Genomic DNA, 22,332 nt, shown 5'->3' with positions numbered 1-22,332 from the left:
GAAAAAAAACTTGACTTTCTGCATCCTAAAATACAGCTCAATTGGAAGCTTGCCTGTACTTAAAAGTACCCTGGCTGCTGAAATGGAATAAGCTATTAGTGTAGTTACACTAGATTAGTCCCACTCCCCCCCAAAAAAAATCAGTGCGCAGATAAGGCCATGTACGCACTCACCAGCTGGGCATGTGCAGACGGCCGTTCCATCGGAGCGTGTTAGGCAGGTGGAGTTGTGTAGGCAGGGATTGTGGAGTGGATCACATGGGTCATAAGGCTGGTTGCACAATGGGCCGCTGAGAAAGGGGGGGCAGGTGCACGAGAAATCCCCAGTTACATGTGCCTCCTGACACCGAGCTCCATTTAGACAAGGTCCAGATTCACACTCATTGACTTCCTCAGAGCACTCCGCACCTGTCCAGCCCGGTGCGCATATACACCTTAGAGAGACGTAGCAAAAATGGGTCAGTTCATTTTTCATTCTTTTTGCTTATCTCGTGTTATGTGATTGTGGTGTATGAAGATATCAATTATACCAAATTAATTACAGTCACCATCTCTTGTTTCTTGAGAGGAAAAAAAGGCCTCTATTTGGGGTGAAGTAGTTTCAATTTATTCAGACATCTTAATCTTCTATCTTAAACAGATTTCTGAAAGCGTCTTTTTTACTTTGCAGGTGCACAAAGGGCTCCTGCAAGTCACTAGGGATCGAACCTGCAACCTTCCAAATGTGAGACAACCACTCTAGCACCTGAGCCAGGCTGCTCTAATCACTGTAGTAGATTTCAGGACAGCGACAAAAACGGGAGTGCATGTGTGCACTTTGGGTCGGCACCACTGAAGCAACGGGGGAACATTCCACTTGGTGGCAGTGAGTACTAAAACACATTTTCTTCAATCCCTTTGTTTTTTTCTGCTGGAGCAGTTAGACTCAAATGAGTCACACATTCTTTGGAGAAAAATAATTCATGCTGTGAGTCAGTTATCGACTCACTGGTTGTACCTGCCTGCATGTTCAGTTCATTATGTCCTTTGCCAATAAAAAGGCATTATTTTATCTGTGTGCTTTTTTTTTTTTTTTATGATGCTAATGCATGCACCCACTTGTAGCCGTTGACTCCAGTGCAGGTAGCGTTGTTTTTGCAGGGCTGTGACAAACATTGAACAATTTCTTGTTGGCAGTACTTGCCCTCCCAGCCAGAGTGACATACACATTCGTAACTCTGCATGAAGACAACAACAAAACTTGATTACAGAGGAAAAGGGCTGACAGAGCAGCTTACATCTGTTAGGATTGCTTAATACACTTTGTTCCATTTTAACATACAACTGCTGGCATAAAACATTCTCGGATGCAGTATATACTACAATCCCCCACTCACATCAAAAATGCATTCCTTTTGGGAATATGCGAACAGTAGAAGAGGCACCCTTGTCATATTATTATTTATATTCATATTCATTTGGCATCACTGCATATGCATTTCTCTTCCCGCCCACCCTGTGGATGAAATGAAAGCTTGTTTTCAGCTTGTGTCATTCAAGGGATATGGCAACTTCCATCAAGCACACAGCTTGATCTACATATTTTGCAGGGAACATTAAAAAAATATATCTAGTTTCTTCCTCTGTTAATTTTATTGTCTCTGTCTATGTGTCTGTTATTTCATCATCACAATCTGCACAATGAATAATTTTTCATCATTTGTCAGTGCTGCTGTTTTGCCTACAGGTCCTGGATGCTGCAGGTTGAAGGTATGCTAATCAGTAATGTACGTATATGCTATGTGGTGTGCAGTTAAAATGTTCCTGATATCCCCGGTGGGTGCAGGGGGATGTTGGGTACAGTCATCTCATGATAAATTAGATACCTTGAGGATATTCGGATTCTTTACCCCTGGCAATAGAACATAATCTCATTTTTGCTGCTAAGTCACCTTCAGGGACAGCAATTTTCCAAAATAAGCTCCATAGGACACTGGATTCAAAGAGAGCGATGGCTAGGCTGTAAACAAGACTGTGTTGAAAAAAGTTTTCATAATGAGTTTACGGATAGACCAGAAAAAAATAACACATTCCATCCAATAAAATGTTCCAGTGTAGAAAATAGTTGATAGTACGGATGATAAGAGCTGGATTCTGTTCCAGCAGACTTCTTTTCTGCAACCAGCAGAGGCACTGCCAGTTTTCAGCTGCCGGTGTAAAGAACAACAATAACAAAAAAAAACAAAAAAAGATATACAACTCGGTGACTATAACATGTCGATTGCTTCAGAGGTTTGATGGGTTTTTTTTTGTTTTGCATATTTTATTGCATATTTTAATATTTTTTATTATTTTATTTGATGTTACTCATCTACATGAAATTTAGTGAAATTAATTTATCACTCATAACCTGTTTTGTCAAAATGGCAGATGTAATCAAACAATCTATTAATTACTTGTTGCTTCGAAGCTTCAAACAGCGCCCAGTTTTGTATTTGTAGCTAAAGCCATTGAATGAAAAGTAGGTGCTAGTGACAGTTTGTTAGGTTATTTTGCCGTGTAAAGGAAATGTATGATGTATGATGGTTGCTTCGCTCATCTCATATTCCTATGGTGCTCTTAGGTTGCAAATTGATTCACTCAGATGGTGAATAAATCCCGCAATAAGACGAAGACAGTCTGCCAGTACTGACTAAAAAACGCTGATGGTCCTGACACATGGACTACATTTTCTCTCCCTTCAGATACGAAACTAATAATGATATCAGACAGCTGAGTATATTTTACTACAGCACACATGCCACTATTCAGTAAAAGCATAACGGTCATCAGGCAATCAGTGATACCTTACGTGAACTACTTGAGTCCATATGTAATGGCGATTACCAACTGCAGTGATTAATAGGACACATTTCCATTTTAAGGCCCTTTCAAAGTCCATTGCATCACTCCATTAAACTGGCATATATAAAAAAAAAAAATCTGTCGACTTACCAGATGGAGATCTTTACATATTGAATTGCCACTGCACAGATTGTTAACGCAGTCGTCAATGTCTTTCTCACATTGCAGGCCGGCATAGCCAGGACTGCAAAGGCAGTAAAATCCATCTACAACTGAAACAAAATCAGCAGTTTACTTACATCTCCTTGCATCATCAATTACTAGTCACCGCTCTCAGTAGGTAGCACTCCATTTCTATGCAGCTAATTGTTAACATCACCAACAATTTCTCAGTGCGGAGCCATTCTTTTAATGACTGTTAAAATGAATGGATTGTCCTACCAGTGCAGCTTGCTGGATCTACGATGACACATCAGCAATCAATGTATCAGTCTGACAGGGTCCTCCGACACGGTAAGCATCTTTAAATTAATCTGTCTGGCCACTGGCCTTTCTTTTTTTACCCTTATCCCTCTTTTCACTTATACCTCCTTTTGTTCAATAAATGTCCTGAAGGCTTGTCATTTGTTTTCTCACTATCAGAGTTCCCAGTTCAGGTGAAGCCAAGCAAAAGAGGAGAACACTTTTTTTTCACATTACAAAATGTGCCAATTTCTTACACCACTTTGTGAAATATTCCATAGTTTAGAATGTGTTTCCACTTCTTTACTCACTAATGACAAGGGATGCATCACTCTGTCTCTGCGGCCCAACATTGATGCACAGTTAGCCAGTGACAGAGGTAATTGAGCTTCTTTCACGAGTGAATTTATTACTTCCCCAGTCGGGGTCCCAGGATTCTTCATTATCCCAAAGATTTACCACGTAATCTATGCTGTCACTCTGTCTTGGTGTGCGTAGCCACTATTACTCTCATTAAATGCTTTTGGTCTTGGGTGGCAGCAGCATTACTCATCTTAGCCAATATGGCTCTACGTTGCACTCCCCAGGGATGGGGTTGGCTGGTGTTGAGCGCCGGGCCAGTGGGTCCACGAGGCTCAGCGTAACTGACCTGCAGTGAACTAGCTGACCGCAATCAAGATTAGTCCAGACATCTGGCTGATGCGGACGGTAACACAATGAAGTGAGTCATTGCATCACAGGCTTCATACCCAGAACTCTTGACTGTGTGATGCCACCTTGCTGCCCATAATAAAATGATTACAGCACACTAATTTCTTGTTAAACACGTTTATCACAATAGGTGGGAATTCAACAGGGACCACTAGATCTTGTTTAAAGCTTGATGAATGTGTAATTTCCTTATAATTTCCTATAATCCTTAAACCTCACTCAATCACTTCAAGCACTGTATTAAATAGAAAATCCATTAAGAAAATCAGAATTGGAAATGCAATTATTTGAGAAAGTCTCAAGTTGGATCTCTGTAGAAGTGTACAAATATAAGTCCACAATTGCTTCATGTGGTCCAGAATTGCTTCCTTGCTGCAATAAATTGTTGTGATGTACATTTGACATGTACATCCTAGGGCTAAGCATGAAGTCATAGATAATGTGACATCTTTGAATACATACTCTAAATTGCTCAACATTTATACTCAATTATACAAATTCAAGCAACACTGATTTCATTTTATGAGAGGCAAATAAGGCTTGCAGATTGTCCTAGATTATTCTATCAGATGGCATCATCCCATTGCCATTACATCCTTACTAGCTTCAGTGACACAACTGTAAAATGTCACACATTATATGTTAATTAACTTTTTTTTTTTTTTACCATCGTAGCAAAACCCATTGACACAGGGGTTTGAGCTGCACTCATCCATGTTGATTTCACAGCGAGGGCCCGTGAATCCTCTGCGACAGCGGCACCGGAAGCCCAAAGGGTAATGGTCCTCATCCAACTCTTCCACACACAAGGCTCCATTCTCACAGGGATTGCTGGCCTCACAGGGTAACAAGTCACAATTCGGACCTAGGGTGAATACACAGGAGCATCCAACCTTCTTGAAAATAGAATCAAATAGCAGGACTGGGAATTGAAAGGAATCAACCCATATTGTCTGATCCCTTGAACTCAAGTGCCTTCAGAGAAAGTAAATGGCTGAAGACAGACAATGACCAAAGGTCTGTCACCATTCCACTAAAACTGCAGTAATCTACTTTTTCTAAGTATTTAAATTCACCCACATCTCTGAATAATGTTGCTTTTTGTTTGTGTTTCCTTGCTCAGTTGATGGTCAAATGGAAGCAATTAAAGATTTATGAGGCTGTAATGGAAGAGATGTGGTTGGAATTAGACTCCAGGATATTAATGTGCATTAATGAAATGCCCTCCTTTAATTATAGTACCTTAACCGTAAGGAACTAACGGTGAATTGCTTGATGAAGATAAGTAATTTAAATATGACCCAAGCGTAGGACCAATTGTGGTGACAATCTAATTTGATCAAGAAGCGGTTCAGAAAAGAGATGGATGGATTCTTAAATGAAAATCATCAAGCAGTCAATATAGCTGTCACCATATGTCTAATTTAATCTAATATTTAGGACCAAAACAGCCAGTTTGACCTTTGGTAGGTAATTAACAACATAGGGGAAACTAAGAAATTGATTTATCTTTTACTATTGCTACCGCAAATAACAAAATAAAACAGAACTAACAGTTGCAATAATGCTGAGTATCACTGATTTTGTAGTAACAGTTTAGCCTCATTGCTCTTTATAATCTATTTAATGCTTGACCTACTTTTATCATCATACATTAGCCTACAGCACCAGGATTGTTTATGCAATCATATCACTATACAATGACACTTGAACATCACATTTAGTTGATGAGCAAATGTAAGACGCCATAAATCATGTGTTTATGCTTTGACGTCTGTTAAGAAATAAAGATGTATGCATTTTGTGGATTGTGTATGATATGAAGCGAGGTCACACAGGTGAAAACAATAGTATGTGAATTTAATTAGATTTTTTTTTTTTTTGAGGGGTGGGGGGGGGTGTCCCCATTTCCCTAGTGTTCATTACCTTTAAAAGGAGACAGACACTGGCAGAAGTAATTACCGGGCTGGTCAATGCATGTGGCTCCATTCTTACAGGGTGATGAAATACACTCATCAATGTGAAGTTCACAAAGTGTCCCTTCAAAAAAATACATAATAAAAAAATCACATGTATATACTGTACATAACTTTGAAAAATGCAATGCCAGGTGCTGAATAAATCAAACCTATTGATTATATAGTATATGTAATTATTATAATCATTATAACTAGAAACTGTTTGATAGAGACATGGACAAATCCATAAAGTCAGTGAATACGAGCCAACTAGAACAAGAAAGCACAACATGCAGCAGTTTAGGATTAATTGCTGTTATTCATTATGTAAGCTTGTATTGTTTACAAGATTGACATTGATTTCCACAAAAAAACAACACTGTGTTTATGTTGAATAAGTTGGAAGTCAACCATTAATAATACATTAATAATAGCTCACAGAGTTTCTACAAAATTCTCCAGCATGGTAGGGTATGAACTAACAAATAAACCCCCCACAGTAAAGACAAGGATTTCAATATATAACTTAACTATTTCTAAATGAAAAGTTCTTCTCAACAAATTTTGTTGCAGCTATTATTCCCAACTTGGCTTTGATCCCAATATTCCATTGTTCAAAGTGAACAGTAAATCGTCCTCTGTGGGATTTATTAGAGGAAAATAGTTCAAATACAGATGCTGTGTTTGATTTTTCACAATAAAAACTATTTCAGTGATTCGTTATTCATTTCTGTTCTTTTTCGCAGAGGGTATCACAGCACCACATGTTGGAAAATAATTACTCACCAACTTTGCTTGCTTGCTTGATGTTTATTCTGCTTCAAGATTGATAAGTGCTAAATTAATTTCATTTGTTAAGTATAGAATAAGTGTTTATCTTGAAGAAAAATTCCCTGTCAAAAAAAAAACTACAACTGTAACGACTAACCTGTAAAGCCAGATGCACACACGCATCCATAACCATGCATGCGGTTAACACAAGTGGCGTTGTTCAGGCAGGGTGACGATGCACACTCATCTACATTGACTTCACAGTAGCTGCCTGAAAAAATAACATTTATGAGAATTGAAACGGGGTCTTTTTTTAAGTTCCACACTCGTTTTCACTGTCCTTTATCTCCGATGAATGTAAGTTGGCGTTAAGCATAGCTAAGCTCTAGAATGCAGCGTAGAATATTAAATGTGAAGGCTGGTTGAACCTTGAATCCCCTCTTCACAGTAATTGGTTTCAAGTAATAGATTATACTGATTATTTCCTCAAGACATTTTTGTGAAATAAATGAAAAACATTTTTTGGGACATTTGCCAAAGTCATTGGATGTCGAAATCACTAAATGTTTTAAAATAATTTGGGCACACACAAAACCCCATAAACCTCCTGCTCTCTTAATATCAACTTCCATATCCATGTCTGCTGATGTGATGCATGCAAAAAGTTGTGGTCAATACAAGAAATATTTGTTCACTTATCCTATTCACGACTCGTCAAACATTGACTTAGTTTTATGACTGTGGCACAGTCTTAAGGTCACATTGAACAGAATGATGGCATGCCAGTCTTAACAACCAATAAGGAATTACAACTTCATAGTTTACATGTCAAAACACTTCTTGTCCAAAAGCCCACTAAGTGACCTAGCTCTTCTTCATCCCATTAAGAGATTATGTGGCCCATTAGCGACAGGGAGTATGCCATCATTTAAATGGTTGATCGACTCATTTTGGTCCAGCAGGAAATCTCACTGCAGACTTCAGTTGCATGAAATGTGAAACCATAAGGACAATTAGTGCGCTGTGACTTTCCTACGTTGGCATCATCGGGCGGCAATTAGATTTACTGGTTAATTTACAGGTGATTTAATAGAGAACCTTTTTAACAGTTTGTGTAGGTCAACTTGTCAAACTGAGATTGAATACTAATGGAATCAGGTATTGCCGAATTTACTGTGAGTGCATACCATGACTGACGTGACCTTCGAGCCACCTTGACATTCACTCATATGGCCCCTTTTTATGAAACAAAATAGCATGGTATTTGGAAAATAAGATGGATTTTTCCCATAATTCTTTCAGAGTAGACGTCCAATAGCTATAAATAGAAAAAAAGTGACTTTCTATTTGTCTATTTCAGAGTCACTACAGTGAGTCACTTGCGATTCACTTCCCGATACAACCCACACATTTTTATCAGGACTGGGAATCGGCATATAGTGTCAAGGGTCTTTCGTTTTTTTTTTGCTTCCTTTTTGCTGAAACTTATTCCTGAAGAATGGAGAACGCTGGAAACAAACTTTTTCTGTTGTAACAGCTATGTCTATGCTTTCTTTTGAACGCAAAATTTTGTGGGTCTTGAAAGATCAATAAAAATTAGATGCGACTTTGTGTTGAGTTGTGTTTAAACAACGGTTGCTAGTGAATAAGTTAATAAAGAGCAATGTTTAAACTATCATCTGGAGACCCAGTGCATTCTATTATTGCACTTGTATTTTTTGCTGTAATGTATATTTAAACGCTACAAAAGCTTTGTAAAAGTGTCAACAAGTGTAAATCAAAAATGTAAAAGAAATGCTTTTCATAAATTCTATTACAACCATAATATTAATGATACTAGTTATAGCAATAATAATAATAATCAATTTTACAAATTTCTTATCCTCACGATAATAATAAGAATAATGACACACACAAAGATCACATCACCCCGCCTAGAGAAAATTCCAAAGTGCACTACCTCTGAAACCAAGAGGGCACAGGCAGCTGAAAGATGTGACACCATCAATGCAGGAACCACCATTTCTACAAGGCTGGCTGACGCATTCATTTACTTCTATCTCACAGTTATTGCCTATGAAACATAAAAGGGAACAACGAGGACAAATTGCTGTAGTCAATCAAGAAATGTCAGACAAAGTGACAAAGAATAGCTTTACATACCAATAAACCCCGGTGCACAGAAACAAGAGTAGCCACCGAGATTGTCTTTACAAATACCCAAGGCACCACATGGCTGTCCCTCACAATCATTCATGTTCAGCTCACAATAACGACCGGTCAAACCTGCAGAGAGAGGAAAAAGTGTCTGGAAATCTCAATTTGAGAAGACGGTATACTCTCTCAGAAACAAATGTATAACTCACTATGTACCTTGAGATATTGTACGTTTTACATTTATAGTGTAGTAAGCAAGTGTAGTAAGCACTCCTAATAAATGACATATACTTGTCAAAAATATGTTTTGTGCTGTTGCTCATTAATAAAATTACACATCCGGTGAAATAATGAACCCCTTTAGGTCTGCTCTGATCACAGTGAAGGTTGATTTGAAAGCAAGTTCCTACTGGGTACTGGAGCTACCTGGTAAACAATCACACTTGAAGCCTCTCCAAAGGTCCAAGCACGTTGATCCGTATTGACACAGGCCATCAACACAGTGGTTGATAGCTGTTTCGCAGCGTGGTCCGCTGAAGCCATGTTGACAAACACAGGTGTAGGTATTTGCAAGACCTTCACAGCGGAGAGTTCCATAAGGGTCACAGGGATTGGACACACATTGGTTTACAGATGAGGAGCAGTCACGGCCATGGTGTCCTGGTAGGAGGAAAATGCAGCAACAGTGTTTTATTTTTTATTTTTATTTTTTATGCATACTAAGATTAGATATGCAATACTAAGAGCAGATACATGAATGTATGATATGTGTGCATTGCATTATGGTAAAAATTATGCTCAGTTCATTTAACAAAAAATACCTTTGAGTATACTATTTTAAATACCTGGTGGGCAAATGCATTGTAATTCCCCAGTTCTGTCGTGGAAACAGGTTCCTCCGTTTTTGCAGTAGTCAACATCATCCATACATTCTGAGAGAGCAACTGAGCAATTTTTACCTAAAAATGAATTCGATTTCAGTCTAAACAATGCCAATAAAGTCACCTTAAAAAATGTCACTATGAGTACAATTAAAGATGATAGATTATGCCTACTCTATCTTTTTTGGACCATGATACAATATTAAATACTTTGTTGTATGTACTTTATTGTATTCATCCAAACCAGACCTATCATAATCAATAAATTATGGTAGGGTAAATATTGAACAAGAAACAATCAGTGCTATAGTATTCAAAATAGTAAGGATTTTTCTGTGCATTATAATGCAACCACCCTGATGATTGGGAGTTTTGCAGTCATCATATTCTTGAATTCCTAAATGATTGAAAAGATGACAAAGATAACTCACCGGCAAAGCCTAACGAACAGAGGCACTCATAGTCTGCAACCGAGTCAATACATGTGGAATTATTGCCACAAGACTCATGGACACATTCATCATGATTGATTTCGCAGTTCGACCCCTTGAACCCTGGAATGAAGAGAAAGAGAAAAAAAAAATCATATAAAAGATTGTGTGTAAATGTCACTAAATACCACTCTTTTAGGATACATGTACACACACACACACACACACACACACACACACACACACACACACATATATATATATATATATATATATATATATATATATATATATATATATATATAGTATGATATTTATTGCTACTTTATGACTGACACAAATACATATGTGATGGTTATTTTATGCATGGATCTACATGATTAATATTTCTGCAGATTTCAAATTTTTAACTGAATGGCTAATGGCATGATGTGAAAAAGAGTGCTGCCAATTCTGAGATATTATCCCCCTCATATATATATATATACGGGAGTGCATGGTCACGCTACCAAATGACTATCATTAGCACTGTCACACACAGCAACTACAGGAGGGCCATGACGAATGCTGGGCCATCAGCACTATTGGTGCAGGTCAAATACTCATCATTTCATCGTTTCTCAAACTGACCATGGAACGAATTTTCACCTCTCTCCGAGTCATAAAATTTGACAATTATCCTGACTTCATTAAAAATGCATAACAGGCTCAACCTGCAATGGAGGTTTAATCAGAACTATGACTCTAAGATTAGACCATCTGGACTGGAAATGATTGAGAAAATACCTGAGATTTATAACGCTATTCGTAATGGTGCAAGTGGCAATTTTGAAATGAATGAGTGAATATGATGAGATGATTAGTGAATCGTAAACCAAATGTTTGTTAACGTTGCAGGTAGTCAATTGCATACCAGACCCGAACAAAATGCAAAACATGTCAGTGAAAACAATTCATACAATTGTTTTTGGGAATAAATCAAGATCTGGTTTCCTTCCGTAAGTTTGGGGTTTATATTGTGTATGTTTATTTTCATGGAAATCATTTTAAAACACTTATGCAGAGTTAAATGAGCTTCCTGTACGCAGTATTTACGTGAGTATATTGTTATATTGTGCATCTGCAGGCAGTGTAGATTATATAAACTGTTCAAGGATGTCTGCAGTGGTACATTGGGTTCGTCTACAATCATATTCTTCTACTTGCATGTTACCCTCTAAGCAGAAGCAGTGATACTGGTTGGCGCCATCCACACAAACGCCATTATTTTGGCATGGCTTTGACTCACACTCGTTGAGATCGACTTCACACAGTGACCCTCCAAACCCTGCAACGTGTCAACAACAACAACAACAACAAAAAAAGGTTATTGGAATCCTATTTCACTGATAATATTAAAAAAAAAAAAATTTTCGTTTGACTCTTAAGTCATGAATTTGATTCCAAAAGATTGCCATGTGCACACACGTCTGCACGCATCCGGGTCACTGGTTTATTAAATCATGTCAAATAAGTGCAAGTTACTTCTCGTCCTAAATGAGGCTGATCCAGTCATTTGAAGATCAAAGTCGGTCTATTCAGAAGGGGAACATATTACACGAATATTATGCATGACAGCACGTATATAAACTCTTAGAAGCGCACACACATAAGTACTATATGCAGCCAAAGAGAAGAGAAGAGAAGCATGTCAGAGTTTGGCAAGTGTGTGTGTGCGAACAAATTTCACAGGAGAGAGAACGCATGCCAGTGTGCATTTACTCAGTAGTCTTAGTCATAATTCTATAGTAAGGTTTTACTCTGTGTGATTTATCATTGCTATGCGAAAAGAAAATAAATATACTGTGGCGCAATATGTTCACAATGTTCAACCTCCTCATTTGGCAATGTTATTCAAGAGCCTCAAATGTTTCAGGCTGATGCTGACATCGTTACAACATTCATTTCATTCATCTTTTAACATCCCTCGCATTAACATTATTTAGTCTAAGCGCGTGAGTCAAAACCATAAGTCTATAGCGGAGGATATGAGCAACACTTTTTGCAACAAATTAAGATGGCAAGCAGCAGATAATACGGATGCCAAGCTCGCCCACCTGAAACATCTGAGGCAAGGCAAGATTTTAGAATGTGCCCTTGAGAAGAAATGTGGGACAGCAGCTCACGGCAAGTTGCTTTCATTTACATAGGAAATCAATCACACTCCTTCATTTTGACATATGCCCAGCATACGTGAAACAGAAGTAATGAAGTCGCTCAGTTATTGATTTGGTTGCATTAACTTCTACCAAATAGAAAAGGCTCAAATACGAGCTTTTGATAGGCAACATACTTCATTCCTAGCTTTGAATAAATAGGGATGTATGCACTGTATGTTAATGGTTTTCTGTCTTACCACATCCACACAGAAACACTATAAGCATTAATTTGCGCTAATTGGCACTGAAATTATACAACTGCAGCGTTGCAAGTCTATTTCATTGGCAATTAAAATTTTGAATCGCAACAAATCATGAAAACTTGATGCTGAACCCTGCACATTGCTTGGATGTTCAGTCAGGTTCGACCGCATTGCTCAGGAGATGTTGTGCCTGAAGAATCTGACTTTATCAAAATGAAGAGTATTCTGATTAACTATACAGCTGGATCACTGAACATGCACGTGTTGAGAAAGAGTAAAATAAGTTCACAAGTGATCCCCTTCATCAGACAACAACTAAATCAATTTGCAGGTGGCATGAGAACTTAGCCATAAAACAATGACAGTGGTAATTTGCATATAATGTTCGTACAACATAAAAAAATATCAATGACGATGAAACGATGAAATACATTTTTTTAGTCCAAAATTGCCATTTTCTTAATAACAAATTTTTTCACGAATATTCAAAGTGCATTATTTCAATCCAAGGTCTATACATACCTGTTTCACATAAGCAAGACACATTTTGCCCATCCTTTGTTTCTGTGCATAATACTGTATGTTCACTGCACATCCCAAATGAGCAGAGGTCAATATCTATGGAGCAGTCTTTGCCCTTGAACCCTGCAATGATAATAGCACTGACAATTAAAATTCAAAGCACACAGGGAAAAAAAAATGTGCAACACATCAATGTGTTTGTGGCTCTGTGTTTTATAAGGTAAAGACACCTTTTAGCACATTCATGCATTATTGATTCTTCCTTTGCAATCTCGCTGCTGTGTATGCAGTATGTTAATTGAGCGCCTCATTGACAGTGACCCAACTCCCCAAACTGATCGAGATCACATTCATCTATAGCACCAAATGGACATCTGCATGCTACTGATAGAAACCAAAGCAAATATCTATCCGTTTCAGACAAAGTCACTACACTTCTTAAATTCCAAACAACAAAATCTGAGATAATCATTTGACCAAATAAATTGGTATCTCTATATACAAAGAACAGATTGTTCACTTTTCTGACATTATAATCACTATGCATGTTTGTGTAGGTGTCTGTAACAAAATAATTTGACCTTCTATCCAGCCTTATTCCCGACATTATATATTAACGGACGAGGTAATGGCCAACTATTGCCCCCAACAGTGTTACTCACGTGATTAATAACCAATTGTGCATGAAATTCACTAAGCAGGTAATGTTGCATGAAGGAATGTCACATTTCCAGTGTCACGATCATCAAATGGAACACGCTGTTCATTCTGACAAGCAGTTCAACTCGATTGTAGGCACCCAATTCGATCAATTTCTCTCTCAAAATTTAAACCTGACAAAAACGACATGCTGTCATTGGGTTGTGTCCATTAAAGGTCAACATGCACTGAGATTCCACTTTTAGTGTCTCTCTTGCTTCAAGTCAGCATATTTTAATAGCTATTTTAATACCATCCACGGGGCTCACTATACATCTGCTGGTGGGGAAGATTAACACTGATGGCTGTATATCAGTCTCCATGTTACCACTGAGGCTACTGTTGTTATTTATTGCCTCCACTTAAAGAGATTTTGGACTTGTTTATCTCCCTGTGTGTTAGCATCAAATATATTGAATGTGAAAGCAATAAATCAAGATCCTTTTACGCAATCTTGGACGTTTGGGGTGTATTTTATGAACAAGAATTTTAGCAATTTGAAATACAATTTTTTTTTGGATGGGCAACAGACAAAATTTAGAATGAGAGGATCTTCTTATTACCCTACCTAGCACATAATTAAAATAGTGGTGGTAATATGAATTTGTGAGTTTATTTTAAGCATGCATTTAAATATTTCGCTCGACAGTAAAAGTAGTAAAGAATAAAAGGAAGAAATTCAAGCATCAGTCTTGTTAATTCATGTACTGAAACCACTCAGGAAACGATGACCACACGGTCTGACAAGTCACAAACAAGCCGGACAGGATCCAACACCACTCTTCGTCCTTTATTGGGTTTCTAAGAAAAGATAAGCGCATTAAAAACACCTGTCTATAAATCTGTCCATGTAATAAACCACTAATGGAAGCTTTACTCACACATTGGTGGTCTGTTTTCTGTCTAAATCTAATTTCTGGGAAAATGCAGGAAATTAGTATGAGCAGATAATACACAGTGATGGATTTGCTCTGTCTCTAATGTCATAAACGCGACGTAAAAGGCACCATGTAGGGTTCAAGCTGGTTATGCATTTACCGTCCAGTAACATGTATTTACGGGAACAAATGACAACAACCCAGTAAGAACATCACATTAATAAAGAAATCATACATATAAACATTAAATGTGTCTAACATGTCAGGCGGTGGTTTATGTTGCGATATTTTGACTTCTACTGATTATAGCTGAACGTGACATTGGACTCAAAATGCCAAACAGGGCTGGAAGCAGAAATGTGACTTGTGCAATCAAGTGGTGATTAAATATTTTATTGCCAGAAGGAGTCGTCAAATTAGCTGCTTACCGAAGAATGCAAAACAGCCTTCTGCTATGGGCTGATTACAGACACTTTCTAGAACACTTGTTATGGAAGATATTAGCCTACACAGTAATCATGTTTAAAGCAAGGTGTGATTGATAAGTATTGAAAAAAAACCAGGTGCAGGAAAGCTTACATTTGATGTTACAGAAGAGGAATTATTCACATGATTGATCTCCAAATATGGTCTCAAGCAAACATATTCTTAAAATTACTTTACTTACTCTTTTTTAAAACTTGAACTTAAAACTTTTTTCCCCAAAATATGTTAGACAGCATTTCTCTTGCCTCAATAATACATCTGTACCTTTGATTATCATTTCAGAAACCATTTTTTCCAATGTATTTATTTTTAACGCTTCTGTTTGTAAATTCTTTGTTACTTTGCTTTGTGTGACTGACGCACATGGAGTTCCCCTTGTGTATGAAATGTGTCACATAAATAAAGCTTTCTTGTCTTGCCTTTAGATTGATATGTGAATAACATTTGCAAGAAATGGGCATTTTGTATGGACAGAAAAAAGTTTAGCGCTTTGAGTTCGGCTCATAAAAATGAGTACAAAAACAAGGTTTACACTAAATAATTTGGACAATTACTAATTCTGACTTCATATTGTCAAAGAAAAACTATATGTGGATGAATTCTTCCAACAAATTTTGTACAGCCAACATGCGGTTCTGGGTGGTTTTAGATATGTATTTTTTTGTCAAGCTTAATTTAACCATTCAAGCTATGAAGGAAGGAAGGTGATTCACATGTTAACAGTGACAGTGACCTTGATCTTTGTAATCGGCCAATGCATTTTAATCACAGCAACATATTTCATATTCATTTTGTTGTCCATGTTATTTCCCTATGTACATAACTCATAATTTCCACATAAAACAATTTTGCAAAACACATGCATCTTGCAATTTGACAGTGATTATATGACCATTGAAGAAATGAGTGCAGATGGGAAATAAAGCCCCCAAACATAAAACATTCATTTATGGCAGGCAATGCTGTGGAGGCACAATTAACACCATTGTATTTTTGTAAACACGATCAATAACAATACACATCTAGTTGGCACTTACCAAGAGGACAATGACAAATGTAGTCATTTATCAGATCCATACATGAGCCACCATTGAGACAAGGCTGTGACCAGCAATCATTCACATTCTCGTCACATCTCCTTCCTGTGGGATAAAGATAGATACATTGAAATTAAAATCCAATCTTGAAAGAATTCAACTCACATTGCTGCTATTCAATATTGTAAACATTTACCAACCATTAAAATTCTGCCATTATAAAGACAAAAATGGCATTTATTTGCACATGGTAATGGTAACAACATACTTCAATGCAACCATGATAGTAAGCACATGAAATTATAGTCAAAATTAGGTTGTATAACTGTAATATAGTATAAGATTTAAACCATAACATCAACATCACATGCGTTCTGATGTTATTTTTTTTCATAATGATTGATTATCTGCTCCATCCTGTGAACCAAGTGGCTGATAACCTCATCTCCCACTGACTGGAAATATGTTTTGTAATGTATTCAGCATGCAACATCTTATACACAGACGTTGCATAAAGTGGGTAATTTCAAAACTACTCACCTCCAGGTGAGATTTAGGATTGGAATTAAATAAAGTTATTACTGCCAAATTGAAAGACTCTCTCACTTTAGCCTCTGCTTATATTTCAGACTCCTGAGAAGGGGAGGTCATTGACACATCCTCAGGCTATGCTCTTCTTGTCTACCAAAGGTAATTATATTTTGGCCATCATGGCCGCATGCATGGTCAGGTGGGGGCTCGTCAGGCTGTTCCTCATTGTGCTGCATGTTATTCACTGAACTGAGGCAGCTGCTGAGTGTAAATCAGGTCAGGTTCAAAAGCACAATATTCATTGCATAGTTTGTGACCCTAACTTTGATTAGTGACCGTCTCCATTCACTCTTTCTAGTGCATACTTCCGCTTCACTCCACACCTCCCACATTCATGAGGAGATCCTATGAAGAAAAGGAAAGCTCAATGATGAGGGCCTAATTTTGATCCAATTGACAAATAGTAGGTGAAAACTGGGAGTTTACATTATGTATAGATTGAGGAGTCACGAATGGTGTAAAAGTTTACTCCCTTGACTTTTGTGCCGGTAGTGTGGGTTTTCTGTGGCTCTAGCGTCCTGTGACCCTGAACAAGCCAAGTGGTAGAGAATGGATGGAGTACAAATTACATTATGTAGATTTTAATGCAATCTATAAATTCAATGACTTGATGGCATTGTGAACTTGATGGAAATCCAACCAGTACATTTGTATAATGACCTTCATTAGTCCCACAATTGAGACATTTGCATAGTGTAATTTTACATGTACATGCACAGTCCTGTAATTCCCCTCTCAGACACAGACATTCTGAAGTATGCAAAAACATGTCCAAACTTTAAACATATATAAGAGTGAAGTGACAGATGTGTGTTGTGATGATTGGCATATTTATATTGAGTATTATGAATGGGACACATTAAAAAAAAATTCCACATATCACACACAGTAAAGACTTTATAGTTAAACACACTGAAGTGATGCGTTTTATATCCAATAAAATTCCAACAATATTCAACCAATCATTATTAGTAAATGTCTTACCCTCAAACCCTGAGGAACAGTGGCATCGATAATCACTGAAGAGATCCTCACACGTGGCCCCGTTTGCACAGGGGATAGTGTCACATTCATTAGTTTCTTTTTCACATAGAGCTCCTTCATACCCGAGAGAACAACGGCAGGTGAATTTTAACTGCTGATCCACGCAAACCCCATGTTCAGAGCAGCTATGGTCCTCACAGTAATCAATGTCCTTTTCACAGAAGGAGCCAGAGAAACCGACAGGACAAAGGCAGCTGGAAACAGATGAGAAGAATCCATTGTGCAGTACGGGATATGATTAACCACTTTTACTGAGACAGAAAAGGTTGTTTTAGTTTTGATATTGCAGTACCGGGGCAGCACCAAGGCAATGGTGAATGCAACCACTCACCTATAACCATCAATTTCATCCACACAAGTCGCACCATTTTGACACCAATGTTGAACACAATCATTGACATTTGTGCGACAATTATGGCCTGACCATCCGGGGCTGCAGATGCATGTGTAGCTGTTGGCGTTGTTCAACACGCAGCGCCCTCCGTTAGCACATGGCTGCTGATAAACAATTAAACAAAAAGAGTAGATAGATATGGCATCAGAAAACATGAAGTAACTTTATCTTGTATAATATCTTACACAGCTCAAGTCAGGTATCCTGTCATTATTTCACAATACAGCTCCTAATAATTTCCTCCTCCTGGCAGGCTGAGAATGAGCCTCATTACTGGGACACGATACTCATGAATACTGATCTGTGCTTTATAGTGTATTCACTTGCTATTTCATGTTGCAACTGAATCATGTCTTACAAGACAAGATCAATGACCACGGAGGGTAAAAGCTCCCGAGAGCTCTCTAACAAAAAGAGGGAAAAAGAAGAGCTCCCCACCATAGCGTATTACTTTTTATATGGGCTAGAAGGTTTACATACAATCCATCCAACACATGCCGTGGAATACAAATTCCAAATCTGTCATGCGTAGAAGTAGCCCGCGCTGTTCTCATGTTTTTTAATGCATTAGTTAGACTCTTAAACATAACAATGTTACAAATCCTCACCAAGGATTCATTCATTCGTTAAAGAAAACAATGTTGCAAATCCTCACCAAAGATTCATTCATGTCCAAATGTCATATGAGGCCCACCTAAGAACTTTGACCCACCTGAAGGCTTGTGGGGCAGGGCACACGGCAAGTATATTTTAAACCATCAGCAATATCCAAACACTGAGTCTTTGGTGGACATGTGCTGTTGAGCGCACAAGCGTCTACGTCCACTTCACAGTTCTTGCCAAGAAAACCTGCAAGAGGAGATTAATTACTACACACTGTATTTAATGCAATATCCAGTCACAGAAATGGTGACTAGTTTGTCATCTTCAAGTGCGTATGTTTTTGCATGCACAGCACTTGAGTATTCATCAATGTCAATCCAAACATGATATAGGGCATAACCTTTTGTGGAACTACCGTGAGAGTGCATTGATTTACTACCATCAAGGTTTTTGGGGATACTCGCAGACATGATGTATGGCGAGAGTCGACATAATGAGGGAAACAGAAACTCTTTCTTTAACTGCAGTGGATCTAAAAGTTTCAGTCTTATTACCAAATGACAAAACTGAGGGTTCAAATACATTTAGGAAAAAAATGCATTACTTTGGCTTCAATCCATCCTCAAAACCAGCCACTTGTAAATCCAGTCATGTCGTAAGACTCTCCTCTGCAGTAGTGTCCAAAACCCAGAGGTCTATTTCTTCATAACTGAAACTCGCTTTGTGGAACTTCACCATGAGGAGATGCAGCAGATGAAGTGTGAGAGTGTAAGAGGCTTACGTTTACTTATAGATAACAGATGAGATTTAGGCTGGAGAGGGTTTGCCCTGGAAATTTGTTTCCATGGACATGTGAACACATCTTGCACTAGTTTACTTAGAGAGTTAGGAATTCCCGATTGAGGATTAAGTCAGGCTACAAAGGTAGCAGTAAGGGGGCTTCTGGTGGTTCTGGCGGAAAAGAGAAAAGGTGTGTGTTTTGCGCAACTCAAAGTGTCTTTCTACATGCAATAAAATGCCACATTAAAGGGGTCCAAGCAGCTGCCAGACATGTCCTGTGCCCTGGCAACAACACAGAGCCCTCACGAGGGCTTCATCACTTTGCATTTTGTGAATGTAAATTCAGGTCTCAGCCGGTGAGGCAAAATAAGCAATTAATGGAAAATTATTTTGATGGGAGTTTCAAGATATATTAGCACAATTCCAATTGAATATTGGAGTCCGTTAATGAGCTTTGTGATTTCTTTCTGCTGTCAATCATGGGCCAAAATTGTTAAACAGACATGTTATTTGGAGCACTCCAGGATTTTTATTGCTGCCTCGAATGCACAAATGAAGGCATTTTAATTATTTTTGTAAGGAGCCAGTCCAATAGAATAGGGGCTTGCGCTCCTTTCTCACCAGGGATGGCGCTACAGGGGATATAGCCCAATCAGAAATCTGCGGAGCTCTCCCACCAGCATTGTATTTGTGTATTATAAAATGTATTCATAAATCATATCTTTTAGCCTCCCCTTTTTATCAGCCAAGGCCACCTTTTAGCCCAGAAAGAGAAAAAAATTTCAGAAGCCATCAATGCTCACATGGGGACCATGCTACCTTCCACCTTTGAATCTCTGCAATTCCAGGCCTTTCTAAGTAAAGTTCAACCTAGTTTCTCTACTGTCATAGTCCAAAATCACATAAGAAAGTAAACTGAAGAGTGTAACAGTTCTTAGTTGATAATTACGTTTAAAAAACATTGTGCATTTTACATAAATCATTTCATACGAGATCATTTATCAAAACCCGCCAAATAAAACACATGGAATATGTGGCAAACCAGTTGGCAAAACAGTTTGTTTTAACCAAGCCAAAGTCAACTTAACTGAATTGCGAGTAGTCTATGAATGTGAATGGTTGAAAAAGACTGACGATCTGTCTTCTGGGTCAGAGAGATCAATTCATGATCCCGCATAATCATGCACAGGGATGGTGGAATAAGAACTAACTGTTTATATGATTCCAAAAAATCTTTAAAACATGCAAAATGTAATCATGTCAATTTCCCCAGCTTAATATCCTGGGGCAAATTGTGTTTCTGCTGAGGGATGCCACTGGCAAAGGGTAATCACTATGCGAACACCGAAAAGGCCAGAGGGTCCCTGGCTATGACTCAGAGACTATATTCACTGCACACAAGTGTAAAAGGTCTGTATTATGGCTTGCCATGATAGCTAATAGTGATATCTATGCACAAAGGTCTTTTGGGTAAACACAACAGTACAAACCTGTGGGACACTGGCATTCATAGTGTCCTACCAAGTCAAAGCATGTGCCATTGTGCCGGCAGGGATTGGAGTGACGCTTGTTGATCTCCGTCTCACAGTGTGTTCCTGAGAGAGAAAAGATTACAAATTTGCAACTAAAACGGATCTGTTCATAAGTGATTAAAAATACCTTGTGAGGATTGAGAGGTTCAGAAAATGAATGGATGAATGGATGTAATCATAATTACCCAGAAATGACTGAATTGGAAGTTCCAAAGAAATTATTTGTTTGGTTATGCCAAGTAAATCGGTACTCTAATATTATCAGTAGCACTGGACACATTCATATTAATGTACTTTCAAACAATAATACAATTGCCTTGTTTTGTCATTACTACTTTGCAAATGTTATTGAATTTGTTTGAATACATTTTAAGGGAAAGGGGGAATAGAGAGAGAAACTACAGATGATGGGAGTGGGGGAGGTCAGGTGCCTTGATTGATATTTGTTTGCTACGCTGCTATGTCAGAAAGAGACGTGTTCTCACGCTTTGTCAGCAGGAAGATGGTGTGCTTCCAATGCAGGCTATTAATTCAAAATGTCCTATCATCAATAAGAGAAGGGACAAAAAAATTCCTGCCACGGCAGACGTGCTTTCATGAAACAGCAGAATAGCAAAGATTGATGTCATCAGCAGTGTAGATGCTACAGTTTATTATATACAATTTATGCCGGGTTTGGTTTCGTCTTACACATCTGGGAAGAGCGTGACTGGAAATGCATCACTTGTATAATGATGTTGGCATTTTTATATATTGTCTTTGTTGGCATCCAGTTGGCATGAACACCCAGTGCTAGTGTGGGTTTTAAAATTTTGCTGGGACAGCAGCGGCTATCTCAGTTTGCCTGCTCCCAATAATGATTACTCAGAAAAATATATAAAATAGGAGTTGATGGACCAGTCAGGACACCTCTTATGTTGCATTAGCGCAATGTGTGCGTGTTTTTTTTTTTTTTTTTTTAGCTTGTATTGTTATGTTTGTTTAGTATTCATCTTTTCTGCAAACTAAATTAATCAGACAATGTTTATCGCAAAACCTTATGCAATATGCGATAGGGTTTACCCCACATAGCCATAGCCTTTACTTGTTTTGTGTATACAGTTTCATAAAATCATTAAATGTTTTTGATTTACATCCAAATAAACTTAAAATTAAATTACAACTCTCAACAG

At 37.9% G+C, this 22,332-nt stretch overlaps 1 protein-coding gene across 1 annotated transcript in view; it reads right to left on the bottom strand.

Annotated features, from left to right (window-relative positions):
* The window catches only part of eys (EGF-like photoreceptor maintenance factor), a 103,928-nt gene that overhangs the window by 65,093 nt on the left and 16,503 nt on the right, over positions 1-22,332 (bottom strand). The window contains exons 8-25 of the mRNA XM_088385080.1: positions 21,119-21,223; positions 18,958-19,094; positions 18,183-18,349; positions 17,792-18,045; positions 16,217-16,321; positions 13,117-13,239; positions 11,407-11,520; positions 10,194-10,316; positions 9,727-9,840; positions 9,308-9,541; positions 8,888-9,010; positions 8,685-8,798; positions 6,882-6,995; positions 5,922-6,035; positions 4,663-4,860; positions 2,973-3,094; positions 1,098-1,216; positions 174-433 (exon numbers count right to left, since the gene is read on the bottom strand). Of these exons, the coding sequence (XP_088241206.1) occupies positions 174-433; positions 1,098-1,216; positions 2,973-3,094; positions 4,663-4,860; positions 5,922-6,035; positions 6,882-6,995; positions 8,685-8,798; positions 8,888-9,010; positions 9,308-9,541; positions 9,727-9,840; positions 10,194-10,316; positions 11,407-11,520; positions 13,117-13,239; positions 16,217-16,321; positions 17,792-18,045; positions 18,183-18,349; positions 18,958-19,094; positions 21,119-21,223 (2,640 nt within the window). The remainder of the gene's footprint in view (positions 1-173; positions 434-1,097; positions 1,217-2,972; positions 3,095-4,662; positions 4,861-5,921; positions 6,036-6,881; positions 6,996-8,684; positions 8,799-8,887; positions 9,011-9,307; positions 9,542-9,726; positions 9,841-10,193; positions 10,317-11,406; positions 11,521-13,116; positions 13,240-16,216; positions 16,322-17,791; positions 18,046-18,182; positions 18,350-18,957; positions 19,095-21,118; positions 21,224-22,332) is intronic.

The sequence above is a fragment of the Syngnathus floridae genome, chromosome 9 (assembly GCF_059516105.1).
Source record: "Syngnathus floridae isolate MCC-2025c chromosome 9, RoL_Sflo_1.0, whole genome shotgun sequence".
NCBI classification, from domain to species: Eukaryota; Metazoa; Chordata; class Actinopteri; order Syngnathiformes; family Syngnathidae; genus Syngnathus; species Syngnathus floridae.
The sequence above is the reverse complement of the archived record's forward strand: the minus strand, read 5'-3'. Positions and strand labels throughout refer to the sequence as shown.